The sequence below is a fragment of the Thamnophis sirtalis genome, unplaced genomic scaffold (assembly GCF_051295495.1).
Source record: "Thamnophis sirtalis isolate CommonGarterSnake01/CBP01778 unplaced genomic scaffold, rThaSir2_p1.2 scaffold_14, whole genome shotgun sequence".
NCBI classification, from domain to species: domain Eukaryota; kingdom Metazoa; phylum Chordata; class Lepidosauria; order Squamata; family Natricidae; genus Thamnophis; species Thamnophis sirtalis.
Window position 1 is genome coordinate 24,389,841 of NW_028261394.1, and position 15,220 is coordinate 24,405,060.

General features: G+C 49.8%; 1 protein-coding gene across 1 annotated transcript; it reads left to right on the forward strand.

Moving 5' to 3' along the window:
• The first annotated feature begins 922 nt into the window (after positions 1-922).
• Positions 923-12,261, forward strand: LOC148042743 (uncharacterized). Its single transcript, XM_087728541.1, has 12 exons — positions 923-1,024; positions 3,009-3,236; positions 4,405-4,438; positions 6,611-6,665; positions 7,074-7,197; positions 7,308-7,353; positions 7,467-7,539; positions 7,816-7,897; positions 9,081-9,114; positions 10,035-10,221; positions 10,831-10,906; positions 11,670-12,261. Exons 2-12 carry the CDS (start codon positions 3,111-3,113, stop codon positions 11,730-11,732), a joined length of 900 nt encoding a protein of 299 aa, XP_087584667.1. The 5' UTR covers positions 923-1,024; positions 3,009-3,110; the 3' UTR covers positions 11,733-12,261.
• Positions 12,262-15,220: the final 2,959 nt, after the last annotated feature.

Here is a 15,220-nt window from a genome sequence, read left to right on the forward strand (position 1 = left end):
ATTTCTTTTTATCCAAAGAGGTTTCTTTTTAAAAAAAAATCTAGTCTTTTCAGCAATTACACAATAGGCAGCATCTCCTGGAAAGCCTGGCATATACAGGCGAAATCATTCATCCTCAGTTGGGAATGAGTAACATAACTCAAATTTGCCTCTTGCGGAATGTTATCTAGAGTCAATATTTTCTATTGTTTAATTCTCAGTAATGTATTTTATTATTTCATTTGTTGCTTTCGAATGCATCACATATATCAAATGTATGTATTATTTGTTTCTGTACCCTATACAAAAGTTGTATGTGTTATATATTATACCCTGTATAATCTACCACCTTCCCCACAAATATTCCTTATTTTGCCTGAATTTCTTGGTGGTTTGTATTTTCAGGTGAGCAAAAAAAGAATCTTGTCATTATTTTGCATTGCCTTGGTTCTAATTGATTGCACGTCCTTGTTTTTACGTTGTGCTTTACTCTGAGTTGGAAGCAGCGCTAAGCCAGTTGCAATTTGCTGAGGATGCAGAAGGCCTCGTCTCCTAGCAACCGAGGCAACAGCCAAAATCCTTGGATTATCTGGGAGTGGTTCAGCGGACTTCCCCTACGGGATGGGGTGGGGTGGCTGATGCAAATGCAGGTGGCCGGAAAGTCATGGGAAGGGGCTTTGCCCTTAGCTGGCATTGAGGCTCCCTGCCAGGGACCCTCGGGTTTCCTCTTGCAACACCCCCCCCCCCCCGCAATGCATGGCCTGCTTCCCCCACCCACAGATCTAGTCCTTTTACAGAAGGCTGTTGTCTACACGGAAGGGTTGGGGAGTGCAGCTCTCTTTGAGCCCAAGCCTGCTGCCTTAATCCAATTTGCCCTCTCTGTTCTGAGCTAATTGATCCCCTGCCCGGCTGGCTTCCCAGATCACCTGCTTTGCTTCTTTCGAGGAGTAGCAGGAGGAGGCGGACAGCCATCTTACCTGCCTGCCTTGGCCTCTTACTTTGGGGTAGGAAAGGGGGCAGGCGTCTCCCCTCGGCTTTCCTCCGGGTAAGTGTGGCCAGAGGCTGCCTGGAGCCCCCACCCCGATCCTGGAAATCCCCCCTTCCCAGGTCCCCAGGGCTCATCCCAGCCTTCCCAGGAAGCAGGGAGCTTGGGCTTCCAAGAACCCCCTCCCCCTCCCCGGAGTCAGCCCCATCACCGGAAGAAGCATCAGCAGCCCCCAGCGCTGCTTCCTCCAGAGGAAAGAATGGGAAGCTTTAGGGGGACAGCTCTTGTCCCTGGACATGGGGAAAAGAGGGGGAAATGTTGCCCTCAAGTGCACTTTTAAAGTGGTGGGAGAGGGCTGGGACCCTGCTCCCCATCTGTAGGTGATGAGCTGGGTGGAAGACTTTGGTGACCTCCTGAAGAGGACCACAGATCATTGTGCAGGCAGATGGGAGGCTGCTTCTCCGCTTGAGAATATGGGGGTCTTTAGCCATCATAAGAGTGGAGCCTGTCTCTCGGCTGGATAATAGTTTTTCTGACACCCCCCATCACCCCCTCTCTGCACCTGTCAGTGTGCATGTGCGGTTTGTGCATGTATGTAGCTGTCTAACTGTTCCTGTAATCCCCTGCCCCTTGTAGGCATCCCAACCTCCCCAGCAAATGCTCTCCAGCTGCCATCCAAATGCATCCAATGATGGGAGCCCACCTGCTTCTGCTGTCAAAGGGCTTAGCTGAACAGATTTTGGTTGGAATCTGCCTCAGTGGATTCCATGGCGAATCCATTATTAGCTGCCATGGATGGCAGAGGACCTCTGGACCTTTTTCTGAGAGACTTTCTTTCCAGATGTTAAGCCAGGTTCTCTGTCATCTCTTCTCTTGGGATCTCCTGGTGCTGCTGTTGCCACCCAACTCCTCCTTTCCCCACAGTTGGCGAAAGAGCCAGTGGTAGCATGGAGGGTGTGAAAATGGCAGCTGCGGCTGGATCTTTGGTTGTCAAAGGAGTCCAGAACATTTTAGACTGGGGCTGGTCGAACCAACGCAGTTGGTTCTCCATTGACGGGTGTTACCTCCTGATGGGCTCCAGAGAGCAGACCCTGCCCTCCTCTGGCAGTTGACCCAGATCTGCTTCCTTGGGGTTTTCCATCCCCATGAAAGAGGCCAGAATGTTTCTGCTGCCAAAAGCCTCAACCATCTCCCAGAGGGGCCCTTGGCCATCAGGTCTGTCCACAGAACTTAAAATCCTTAGCTGCGGCCCAAGAGAGTTTTCCTGAGGACTCCACTGGGAATTGCTTTGTGCTACTGGGGCGATCTGGCTGGATCTAGAATGCGGTGTTTGCATCTGCTGGTTCTGCTTTGGCCTTGAGCTTCACTGGACCAGCAATTCCCTGGCCATCAGAATTCTTCTAGATCGTTTTTCTATTTTGGGGACAATTCAGAATGATCTATGCCAGCGCAGCTTCACCAGTCAAGGTGCCATGCATAAAAAGCAGATGGAGCTTCAATTGCTGTGTTGTGGCTGCCCCCTTGGCTTCTTGGACCATTCCTGCCATCGCCCAGAGCCTCAGGCCATGATTTTACAGCAATTGCCCTAGACGTATGACAGCCACTTGCCACCGTGTGGCAATGCCTAAGGGGCAAAAGGCCCAATTGGCCTCCAAGGACCCTCCAGACAGAGGCAACTTTGAGGAATATGGTGGGCAGATTCCAAGTGAGGCTGGGATAGAAAACTGGAGGCAAATGATCTCTGGCAGGCAGAGCAAGGCTTGCCAGCCGCTTAAGCAAAGGCAGCCCAGGGGTCTTCACGGGCCTCTGCAGGTCCTGGTCCAGAAAGGGTTATAGGTTAGGTTTATTTCATTTCTATGCCGCCCTATTCCCGGAGGGCTGGTGGGTTTAATAGAAATGCCAGAGCATGGATCCATCACTGTGGCTGCTCCTTCTGGGAGGCTGTAAGAGGGATGCAGAAAGGCCTGCCACAGGTGACCCGCTCTGAACCAAGCCAACCAGTGGCCTCCCCTCCAACATGCCTCCCCCGGGGTTTCTTTTCCAGTCGCTTCTTGATCTCAGAGCTTCTCTCGCTCATCCAATTTCTGAGTCTCTCCTGGATCAACGTCGCACCCTGCCCTCCATTCAGCCTTCTGCCAGTGCCAGAATGTTCGACTGGATTGAGAAGGTGGTACCCCAGCCGCCTGTGAAAATCCATGTTTCTGTGGTGGGAGAGAAAGATGCACCAGTGGGACAGAGTGCAGCTGTGGACAAGGTAGAGCCTGCCAAGAAGGTGAGTGGCTGCCCGGAAGTAGCCATTAGTTCTGTTACCTGCACAGAACGCCAGTGCCAGGTGAGGGCACGCAAAGCTCCATCGGTTCTCCGATTTTCCCCAAGGAAAAGTGGACTCACAGTGGAGGAAGAACACTTGGGTCATTCTGTGTCGTGGTCTGAAGTTTCACTGGCCACGTGGCTGCTGGTGGCTAAACAGGCTGTGGCACTGTGGCTGCATTCACCTAACATGCTCTGCTAAAGCGAATGCGCCATATAGGGGCTCAGTGGGATAGACTGCAGCATACATGATGGCAAAACAGCTGCTGGGATCCCGCGATGCATAGAAATGCCAGAGTCAGTTTTGCTTTATTCCTTTTATTCTGAGATAGGGAGCCAGCAGATGAGCCCATTGGGTGTAGAGGGAACCTCAGTCATCTTGCCCAGGAGCGAAAGCAGCTAAGTTCAACAGACTTTGGGACAACCAAAGGAAACTGAGTCACGTTAACAGAGAAGACGATCCAAGAATGCTTCCAGCACTTCCACTTTGCTTATTAGCACAAAGGGGCTTTGGAACTGGGGAAGAGGTTGGGTGAAGAACGGAGCTGGATGGGATCTACTGATCAGAATCTCCGGGATTGGGTCTCCTCAAAGCCAGTGGGCACGTTAAAAGGCCACCCTGGTGTCTGCCACTCTTTCTTCAGTTGTTCCTGAACCCTGATCAGCCTTTCTTGTTGCTTCAGCTTCTTTTTGTAACTTAAACAGTCACAAAATGCAGTCAACAGAAGGAATAACCTTGAGGAACAGGAGGCACTAAGATAGCAATTAGACAAAAGATATAAGAAATGTGAGTCTGGGCCAGAAAAAACAACTGAAAAAAATATCTCATATGAGACACCCCCTCCCCTCTAGTTCTTATGAAGATAAAGAGGGGGGGACATTTGCAAGATTTTGTTACTGTGACCTTATAATAAAAATAGTCTCGGCACGTACGACTTTGGTTTCCTGGTCTGCTCTGCCTTGAGGGGCTGGCCCGATTGGCCTCCCCCCCTCCAGGGCTGGTGTTCCCAGGAAGCTCTGCAGAATTCTCTCAAGAACCGTGAGACTGGCAGGGACGGAGTCAGGGCCTCCTGCTGGCTGTTCCTTCTTCCACTGCTTGATGTTTCATGCAATTCATTCTTTTCTTTAAGCTGCCAGAAGGAGATTGCTGCAATCTAGCAGAAGGTAATTCAGCTCCCCATCAAAGCTTGGGGGGGGGAGGTGCCCAGCTGTGCCAGTTGCCGTCCTCAACATCCCAGGGCAATCCTTGCCCCTCTGCCAGTCACACAGGATGTGCTTTGCCCTGTCCCGCTAGGGAAGAGTCACCCTTGATTCCTGGGATACTCCTTTCCCTCTTTTGGGTCTCCCCTTCCCCAGTTAGGGAGCAATATTTACTTGTTGTCTGGTGGGCCCCTTCAACCTCATATTATTTCAGCATCTTTTACATTTTTTGAAAGGGTGATTGCAAAACCCTTGTATCACGGAGTTGTGTATTTCACCTACAAAAATCTTCAGAGCTACAAAAATATTCTGCCGTATTCTCTTAATCTTTCTTCTTCAGACAGGGAGGAAGATGGAAGGGACTGGCAACTCCTGATGCTCACAACTGGGTCACCTTGCAACAAACACACTCTAGGCAGGGATGTCCCTGAAGGCCCTTCGGAAGTTAAGTTGGCCAAACGTGGCCATTCAAGTCCGGGCAGCACCTCGGTGCAACACGCCTACCTATCCCTTCACTAGGGGATCACTTTCAGCATTTGCTTAGTCAACATATTTAAAATCACATTAAAGTCACGTTTTTTAGAATTCGGTGTTGTAATTAGGATAAGGATAGCTCAAGAGACATAAAAGGCTCTGCGTCAGTTACACATTGCTCAGAATCTGCTCTTTCTACCATCATTTTCAGGTGCATCCAGGCAAAAATATAGCAGAATGAACTGTCTTAGTGGAGGAGCCGTGGACTGAAATAGTCGCTCGGACTCAAAACCTCAGAATCCGCTTTGGATGAGACCAGATCCTGGCCCTCCTTGGGGTGGGGGGGGGAGAAGGCGGGGGAGGGAGGGAGCATCAGGTTTTGTGAGCATTCCCTCCATCCCCATTTTCAGATATTGCTTCCTGGTCTGTTCTCAGTGACACATGGGAAGCTAGAAAGGGCCCCAGCATTATTTCCCCTGTGCATTGAGAGAAAACTGAGGGGCCATTAAGGTAGTCCTCAATTTATGACCATTTGAAATTATGGCAGCCTTGGAAAAAGTGGCTTACAGCCTGCCTTTAAAGTTATGATCATTGTGCAATTGCCGCAGTCGCAAATTCACAATTTGGGCCCCTGGCAACCAACTCTCGGGCACATGATGGTGATTTGCAACCTTCCCAGCCGGCTTCGGACAAGCCAAGCCAATTGGGAAATCCTGATTTGCTTAACAACTGCATGATTCACTTAATGACCACCATGATACAAAGTATTTTAAAGTTGGGTCTGCTCATGTGATGACTCACTTATCAACCATATCAGAGACTGAAATTGTAGTCAGAAGTTGAAACTACCAGTAGAAGAGATGCCACTTTTTGAGAGAACCATTCTGTTACCCTGGGTACCAGTGAGAGACGGTGCCTACGGAGAGGGTGGTAAGATGGACTAAAGTGGCAGATGCCCAGGAAGGAGGGAGCACACTCCAAGCAGTGTGTGTGTGTGTGTGTGTGTGTGTGTGTGTGTGTGTGTGTGTGTGTGTATGAGAGAGAGAGAGAGAGAGAGAGAGAGAGAGAGAGAGAGAGAGAGAGAGAGAGAGAGAGAGAAGAAACAGCACAGCCGAGAGGTGGATTATGGGAAGCTCTCAGGGTACACCCGTTGGGGTGAAAGTAATAAGGGTTTAGTCTGGCAAGAGCCTGTCTCATGGTATGAATAAATAAAGACTTAACTTTGGTTAGATTGTTCTATGTTGTTGTGGCTGGGCCTCACAGTACCACCTCCTTTTTTTTGTACTTTACTCTGCATAAAACATTTACTCTTCCTGGGTAAATACTCTGAAGCCCCAAGGCTGCATCGGTCCCTTCTCAGAGGCAGCCTGGGAGATCCTGGTCCTCCCAGGTTTGATAATTCCCGATCCCAGGAGCTCCCGCCAGTGGCCCAAGGAAAGGGTGCTGGGAGGCCCCTGGTGAAAGCCAGCTGGCACCCCTGAGGAGAAAGAGTGGGTGCTACTGAAAGCAGTAGTAGAATTTAGATGGGGGAGGGGCTTTGGAGAAACGGCTTCTCCCCTAAGGCAGGAGAAAGGTTCACAACTCCAGACTCCCTGCTGCCCTCTCAGCAAAGAGCAGCTGCCACCCCAAAGATTCACCAGTTTTTCTTTTCTCTCCATACAGCGTCCATCTCAGAAGACGGCCTGGGCACCATGGACCTGTGGCTGCCAAGGGAAAGGTACCGGCTGCTCCCTTCTCAGGGCTCCCCGGTGGCGAAGGAGGCCGCCCTTTTCCCCAGGGGCCTCTTGGACCATCCGCAGGGATTGTGTGGATGGCTGCCCAAGGTGGCTCTGGGTGCAGAAAGGGTCACTTTGCTGGCTGAAATCCATTATGTGGGGCAAAAAGGGGAAGAAAAGCCTGTGCCAACTTTGTCTTCTGAGATCCCAAAAGTCAGAGGTTTTATTAGCAGGAAGCATCGAGGTAAGAAGGTCCCAGGGGGGAATTCTGGGGTGGCTGGGACACATGATCCAGATGGAGCCGTAGTTTTGCTCGTTGTTTTAGAGCAGTTCTGGCCAAAAGACCTCAGTTGCCTGCTGCTCCATTGTCCTTGGTGCTTCCACGCCAGTTTCCTCCCGCTTCCTCCCAGGGCCAGCCAGGGGCTTCTCTTCTGGCTCTCCCAGAGGCTGCAGAAGACCATCCCACAACTGCCGGGGAGCTCTCAGGGCCCGGATGCAAAGACCCTGGAGGCCAGCGTTGATGTTCCAGAAGAGGTGAGGCAGGATGTGCCGATTGCCGTCTTTGTATTCCTCTCTGGAGGCTGAATTCCTGGCGGGAATCCTGGGGCTGGTGGTAACGAGGACTCTCTTTTATCTGTATTCAGACGGAAGTCCAAAGCTTCCATGAAGAAGAGGAAGAGGAGGAATTAGGTAACTGTTGGCCAGGTGCCTTTCTTGGAAGGAGCAGGTGGCCTTCACAGGCTTCTGGAGCTCTTGGCTGCATTTCCATGAATGGGGTCATCAGGTGCCTTTCTCCTTTTCAGCCATTACGGTCCTGGAGTCAGAAGAGGAGTCTGAGCTGCAATCCAACAGTGACAGCAACGCCCCAGACCACAAGTAAGCACCCCTGGGCTCCAAGCTTCCTCTGGGCTTGGATTAAAAAAGAAAGAAACCTCCATGGTGCTCTTCTTTCTGAGGCCACAGGCCCCTGGGAAGTCCGTGGTGGGTTGGAGCTCACCCACCCATGTGTAACGTGGTAGCCGCAGGAGAGGGGAGGGCTGGGCTGGGGATGGTGGGGATGGGATTGGATCGCTTTTGTGGATCACAGACCCTGAGCCCCTACCCTTGGGGGAGCTGCCTCAGTTCTTAACCTGGGCTCTTTTATCTTTCCAGCAATGGCGGGAAAGTATTTACTTGGCTGATGGAAGGATTTGAAAAATTAATGCCTCAGCCAGAGAGCAAGAGAAAAGCTGAGGTGAGTGCGAGGGATGCAAATGCATCACCTCATTTATCCAGCCAGGGAATCAAGAACTGTTGGGTACATTCAAGCAAAATCCATAGGGATAGAAAATCACATCTGTGTAAATCTATGTGTCAGTGTTCCAAGTATCATGCAGAATTAAATCAGAGTCCAAGGCAAAATGATCCTTAAAGTTACAATTGAATAAATCTAACATCTTAGCACATCTGTGTAATCCCAATTCTGGAAGTTACATCGGATTCCCACCCAGTTGAAAGTTCATGATCTTGTCCCCACACCCACAAATCCATCACATGGTCCAATCTTCTTCCACGCTGGCATCTCCACCCAGCTGTTTCCGGTCAGGTGCAGAGGTGCGGAGACAAAAGATGACTTTGGGCTTTTAGAAAAGAATGACAACAACACATTCCACAATCCTACTCCTGTCTATTCCCCCCTCCCATCAACTATACTAATGAAACAGCATAATGAAATAAGAGAGAGGGTGGCAGGCCAAAAATCCTAAAAGGGATATAACTGCAGGGCTGAAACTATGTCCCATAGACCTTGATTATGACAATGTGCAATGAGAGTTTTTGAGCTGCAGCCAGAGCAATTTCTCCACCTGGGTGTTTAAAGGCTTTGCAGAAGTCGGTGGCCCCAGTTCAGCCACGGCCCCAGTTCAGCCACAACCCCAGGTCAGTCAAACTTTGACGCATCAGGAGAAAGTGGTGCTTCTGCCAGCTCCCAGCGGCCTTTCCATGCGGTGTGTCTTGTTCTTTGGCCACGCTTATACACACGACCAATCTTGATCACAAAGGGGGGGGGAATAATTGTTGTCAAAGTGTATATTGTAGAAGGGCTGCGTGGGGAGCTGGACCTCTACACCTTCCATGTTTGGATTTCCATGGCCAGCATTCCCTCTTTCTAATCACACAGAAAGTTGAGCCAATGCAACTTCTATGCTTTGGGAAGCTGAAGAACCCGTATTAAATAGGACTGGCATCATTTTAATGTGTGTCACTGATCAATGGATTTCGGAGCAATTGAGGTTCAGTTGTTGCACCTTTGCTATACTGTCCTCACAGCCCTTGGACCCCAGGTGTGTGGGGCCATGGTGGCTTTTCCTGCTCTTGGGGGATCTGAGACAGCCCTGTGATTTGGATGCTCATTTTATTCTTCTGTCTTTCTGCACTAGGAAAAGAGCCCAGGAAGAGCTGCTGAAGGAAGCAGTGAGTAACTAACCAACTAACCCTCTGAGATTGAAGGGGTGGGTGGGAGGCGGCCTTGGCAATCCTTAAACCCTGGTGGGACACAACACTGATGTATTTATCCTGGTTGGGATGTGGGTGAGCCCTGGCTTTATATACTTTCCATGGACTTCCCTGAATGGTGTCAGGAACAAGCTTCTCTTGCTGTTGGCCATTTAAGGCCAGACAATGAATAATGGATGGAAGCTGAACAAGGAGAGATTCAACCTTGAAATAAGGAGGAAATTCTTGTCAGTGAGAACAATCAACCGATGGAACAGAAGTTGCCTTTGGAAGTTGAGGGAGCTTCATCACTGGAGGCTTTCAAGAAGAGACTGGAGTGCCATCGGTCAGAAGTGGTGTAGGGTCTCCTGCTTGGACTAGATGACCTACAAGGTCCCTTCCAACTCTCTTAATCTGTTAATTCTATTAACTCACATTTCTCACAACTGCTAAGCAGAGAACCATGAATGCAGCCTCTAAATAATCATGAAAAAGTGGCACCAACAGGCATCCAGGCCTTGATATCAGGAAGGTTTGAGGTTCCAGAGTCAGGGAGGGGCTGCAACAGAAAACCCAAATTTCTCTCCTGGTTGTCTGGGGAAATGAGAAAATCTGCCCTGGAAGCTCATAGAGGTTCTCCGTCCCTTAAGTCTCCTTTGAGCTGCACATTAGTCCTTGGGATCAGTTCTCCTTTCAGGTGTCCTTGAGAAGGAAAGTCAGGAGAGGGTTTTTCTTTTTCTATTTAGAAAAAAATAATGTATTTTATTTTTAAAGTAGATGTTAATTGTGTTGGTTTTACAACTGTCTTTTGTGTATTGCCTCCTTTAACCAATGAAAGCCATGCTGGGTGTTTACAATGGAATTTTAACACCAAAACATTCGGCTTGGTGGTCCCACAGGCCCGGCCTCAATTCCTCCTGTGTGTAAATCATCCTCAGCTGACTTGAAAGGGAGCGGCCGAGTGACGTCGCAGAGTGAACCCTTCCCAGGCAGTCCCCCCAGCTCCACCGGAGCCTCGTCTGACAAGCAGTCCTACCTCAGCCTTCCTCTCTTTCCCCAGAGACCCGGAGGCAACGGGGCCCAAAGGTAGGGGAGCAGGTCGCAGCCTTGGTTTAACGGGGGATTGGAGGAGTGAGTCTGCCAAGCGGCGATTGGGGTACCTGCCGGGCAAGAAGCAACTTTTGGTGAATGCACCAAGAGAGCCCAGCCCATCGCCCATTTCCTTCCCAGAGTGTGATCACAGGCCCAAAGCAGATGATGGAGAAAAGACAGAATGAAGGAAAAAGATTTATTAAGCTCTGGTAAGGACATGGGAGAAGCAAGAAAGAGGAAAGGACCCAGTTTTAAATAAGAAAATGTGTTTGTTTTTTCACTCCACATTTACATAAAGGATCACAAGATTTGGAGGGAGAGAAAATAGCCTTTGCTTCTTCCCTGAGTCCAGGGATGGTTTGACAAGGAAGGGGAAGACAAAGGAGCAGCCAAGAGCGGCCAGGCTCCCTGGGGAGGACCAAGCGCCTGAGCACAAGTCTTAGCCAGCACCCAGTGATTGAGCGGAGGAGGGAGACAAGAGCTGGGAACCTGCCAGGCTGCCCCACCCAGCCTCCTGTCAGGAAGGCCTCCTAGGGAGAACCTTTGAATGGGAAGAAGTTGGATGTCCTTCTAATGAGACCCTTCCTTCTCCCTCCCCAACAGCCTGTTCAAGTGCTTCCTTCAGGGACTGGAGAAAGTCATGCCCCAGCCTGTCACTAAAGCAAAACAAGATGGGCAGGTAAGGAGGGAAACCTTCTCGGGTTACGGAGTTGGGGCAATTGTAAGCAGAGCCATCAGCTAGCTTAAGCTTGTGCAGGCCGAGAAAGAAGCTAGAAGGTTGTTTGGCAGCAACTTAATGAGAGACAGTCCACTTCTCTAAGGAAGCAAGGAGTGAAAAGTATCTACTGGGCCCCCAGGTCCTTGAGCATCTCTGCCTAAGAAAAAGACCCCTGGAGATGCCTCAGATTCCATGGACTGTCAGGGAAAGTGGTTCTTTCTTTTGGTCAGTGGAGTCTTGCCGGCCGGTTTCCCAAAGACTTCGAGCAATGATGGCTCCCTCTGCTGGTCTTGCTTTGCAGTGCGTTGGCCTTGGGTCCCAGCAATGCCCTATCAAGCTCCAAGCAGGGACCATGAGTGAGAACAAATAGGCATTATGGAATGGAGGGAAAGGAAGGAGGGGAGGGGAGGGTCTTTTCAAAAATCCCAAAGCCTCTGCAAGGGCTTGCTAGATGGATCTCATTCCAGCCAGGACCAGGCTTGGTCTTCACCCAGCAACACATCAGCTCTTAGTCCAACCTGCCTCACCTTCTGGCTACTAGAAGGGAGGGGTGACTCCGCAGGCTTCCACAGAGTCGGCCGTGGGGATTTTCCTGGCCCCGGGAGGAAAGCTGAATGTCCTCCTGCCTCTCAATCAGCTCACAAAGCTTCTTGCATGTAGCCGGTGAAAGAGATGGGAGGGCAGCCACTAACTGCCTTCCTGCTTCTTTTTCTCTCCCCCCCAGAAAGTGAGGAGCACAGACCAGGGCCGAGGAGAAGAAAGTAAGTCCAGTGCTGGTTCCCTTTGATGCTGTTTTGTTAAGCAGCCATGACTGGCCCCCAGTTCTTGTTCTTCCAAGATGCCTGGCGGAAGCACCATCCCACCAACCTACAGCCAGTTGCAAGAAAGGCAGGTGCAGCCCTGGGAGAAGGGCTGTGGAGGTCACAGCTGTGCTGCAGATGTCTCGGCCACCCCTGTATGGACAATGGGACCTTGCTTGATGGAGGTGGTGGAAAGGGTAGTTTCAGTGAGATGCATCTGAATAAGGAATCCCTTGCAAGAATGGTTCCTTACCATGGGACATTTTTAAGGCCAATGGAGCCAAGGTTCAGACAGGGGTTTACACAACACGTTAAACCACAGGTAGGGCATTACATGGACCCATCCAGTGGGGCAAACCATGGCATGAAGTGTGAACCTGGCTCTGAATTTCCCCATCTTCTGGTTTTCAATTCCATGCAAGGATGAACTTTCTCTTCTGAGAGAGATCCAGCTCAAGCAGCAAGTCCCAATGTTTTCCATCTCCCTTCAGAAAGGGAAATTTGGATGGGTGGGGAATCCATCTGAGGGATCCATGCAGAAGGGCAGTGATTTCCCACTTAGTACTGGGAGATGGTCCTCTCAAAAGCCACTTTTGGGAGCAGCCAACTATGCTTTTTAAAACAAATTCAAGAGCCTTTGAGGCATTCCGTTCCTTTCTTTGGTTACCCAGGAGAGGCCAGTTCTTTTCAGCCCCAGATCCCTTTGGCAACTGCAAGTGGAGCCAAGCCCACCTGAGGAGCAGCAGCAGCTCACTTACCTGTGAGGAAAGTGCCAGCCTCCTCACGCTTCTTCCAGCCCAAGAAGTTCACGGTCATCTAACTTTCCTCCCTTCTCCTTTTGTTTCAGCAAGCAAAGGGGCTTAGCACCCCTGAAACAATTGGACACGGATGGCTTTGGAGATCTCTTTTCACCAAGTGAAGCCAGCCTGACTTTTGGGGGTGCACATTGAGTTAGAATCAAGAAAAACCAGAGTTCAGAGGGGTGTTTTTCCAAAATAAAATAAAGTAAACCTTATAGCAGATTTTGAATGGGAGATGCTTCTCTGGATTACAAGGGTATGAAAAAGGCCACCTATGGAGAATTGGGGACAGTGGCCTTCGGGATCATTCCTCTTCTGAAGGTCCTCTTAGCTACAGGTCACACGCAGGTTAAGACCACATTGAGGGACAACTTAGGGATTCTGTTGCTTCAGGTCACTGAGGGTTAGTGCCTCTCCTTGAACGTTGAGTGTTAGCTGTGCCTCAAAAGTTTATAGCAAAAACTGCTAATTTCGGGGCTTGCTTAGATAAAATTAGTTTTAATCAGTGCTTGAATCTTCTTTTTTTCAAACCGTACTATTGAATGTATCCAGACTGGGTACTTCTGTGCTGAGAGGATTGTGCTTGCTATCAACCGAGCCCCTGAGTCTTAACACAGAGCTGCCGTATACCAACAGCTGTGCCTACGTCTTCCCCGTGTCCCGTCAGCTGCAGTTCTTCTGGAATATTGGAGGCTTCCATCCCACCTCTTGTCATGCCAAGGTTGGCTGTGCTCACAACAACACTGTAGGCTCAGTTAACAAACGGATGTTTTCCAGGGAGCATTCACTCAGTCTGGTAAAATCAAAACTAACTGAATTGAATGAAATTAACTGAAAATTAAATGAAATTAACTGGAAGTACTCCAAACTTAACATCAATTTTTCTGTACCCAAAGGTCAGCCAAAGGCAGATTCCATAGAGCTCCTATCTTGCACCATTCACTCCAGAGGCCTGGAGCTGCCACCTACCTGGCATGGATCTGTCAATATTTCTCTCTTTGGGATTAAATGAGGGAATTCAATTAGCATGATTAGGCAAAGTAGAGAACCCACCAACCAACTAAGACGTTAGCAGGAAATGGGACTCAGATAACTCCTTCATTAGGATAATGAAAAGATTCTATGGCTACAAACCCTTATTTAAGAAGCCAGGGTGTGCATTGTGGTTTTCTGCCAGCACCTTCTCTATTGAAGCACTTAATCTGGTTTGTAGTCTTGGCCACCTGCGAGGTGGAGATGGAGACTTCTGCTGTTTCTTCTCCTGGAGGACCGGAATACATAGACCTAGCTGACCCTCCATCTTATCCTAATCTTCTGCCACAACCTTCAAAGTCCAGGGGCATCCTGACATTTGCTTGGTCTTGCCAGGGTGGGTTGCAAATCACTTCCAGGCCAGGCGAGAGCCTCTGCAGCAAGGAGCAAGAGACCCTGAAGCAGCCTCAGAGCCTGCCTGGGCCAGCCACAATGATGGGACCTCCCATCTCCTTAGACCTTGTGAGTCCCTGGAAATCTTGGTTAAGACACCCCCAGAAGTTTAGAAACACAAGTTTAGCAACACAAAGGCTATTTCAATTCGACAGGAAAAAAAACAACCTTATCAGTATATTAACTATATTTCACTTTAATTTCATGTGATTAAGATACAAATTAGATGCAATCACATTGATATTTGCTCTGGCAAACCCCCAGGTTTTGGGCATGCAGTCCTCAACTTCTCAGTCTTGGCTCAGGTATGATCCTTTGCACGGCCCTGGAGGCAGAGAACAGAGAGCCTCCTGGTGAAATGCCCTGGGACTGTGCTTTTGTGAAAGTGGGTCTGTGCAAACATTTTGGGACCCTTCCCTCCTCTATTGTTTTTCCAGGCTGCCCCACTGAGAATGAGGCAAAAAGGGAAGCCAGTGAGGAGCCTCCCCTCGGGGAGAGAGAAGCATCACTCTCTCACTCTTTCTTCGGAGGTGGCATTCTGCTGGGGAGGATGGGAACTGGAGTGTAGGGACACATTATGAAGGTTGCCCCAAATCAACAAGAGCCTGGCAGTGCCATTAAGGACTAACAAACTGAGCAAAACTGCAGAAGTCCCCCTGAGAGGCAGTCCCTTCAACAGAGGCAAATCATGTCCATGTTTCCAGTTCCTGGAGAGTAGCAAAGCTTCTCCCTGAAGTGTCTACCAGAGTCTCCAGTGTCCCTGCTTCTTGGGAAGTCAAGAGACGTGTGCACGACCTGCTTCAACTCCATAGATCAGTGGTTCTCAACCTGTGGGTCGGGGGTGAGAACGACCCTTTCACAGGGGTCGCCTAAGACCATCGGAAAACACATATTTTCGGTGGTCTTAGGAACTGAGTCACCAGTTTTATGGTTGGGGGTCACCACAACATGTGGAACTGTATTAAAGGGTTGGGAAGGTTGAGAACCACTGCCATAGATGATCCGAAAAGCAGGTAGAGCCAGGGAGGGGATGGACTTTCAGTTGGCATCCAGAGTCCTGGCTGTTACTTTCACCATCTGAGACCTTCCTTGCTTGGCTGCTCTTGCTCTTTTTGTAGCTCCTGCTCTTCTTCACCTCTTCTGCTCCAAGACCCAATCGGGGCTGTTTCTAGAGGCCACCCTCAGTCAGGACTACAGCTGCAGCAGGACTGGATCATGTTTGAGTCATTTACCTGCACCGGGAGGTTTTG

Coding starts and splice junctions, on each gene's coding strand:
- LOC148042743 (XM_087728541.1), top strand. CDS start 3,111: ATGTTCGACTGGATTGAGAAGGTGGTACCCCAGCCGCCTGTGAAAATC. Junction 4,439..6,610: donor TTGCTGCAATCTAGCAGAAG/GTAATTCAGCTC, acceptor CTCTCCATACAG/CGTCCATCTCAGAAGACGGC. Junction 7,898..9,080: donor AGAGCAAGAGAAAAGCTGAG/GTGAGTGCGAGG, acceptor TTTCTGCACTAG/GAAAAGAGCCCAGGAAGAGC.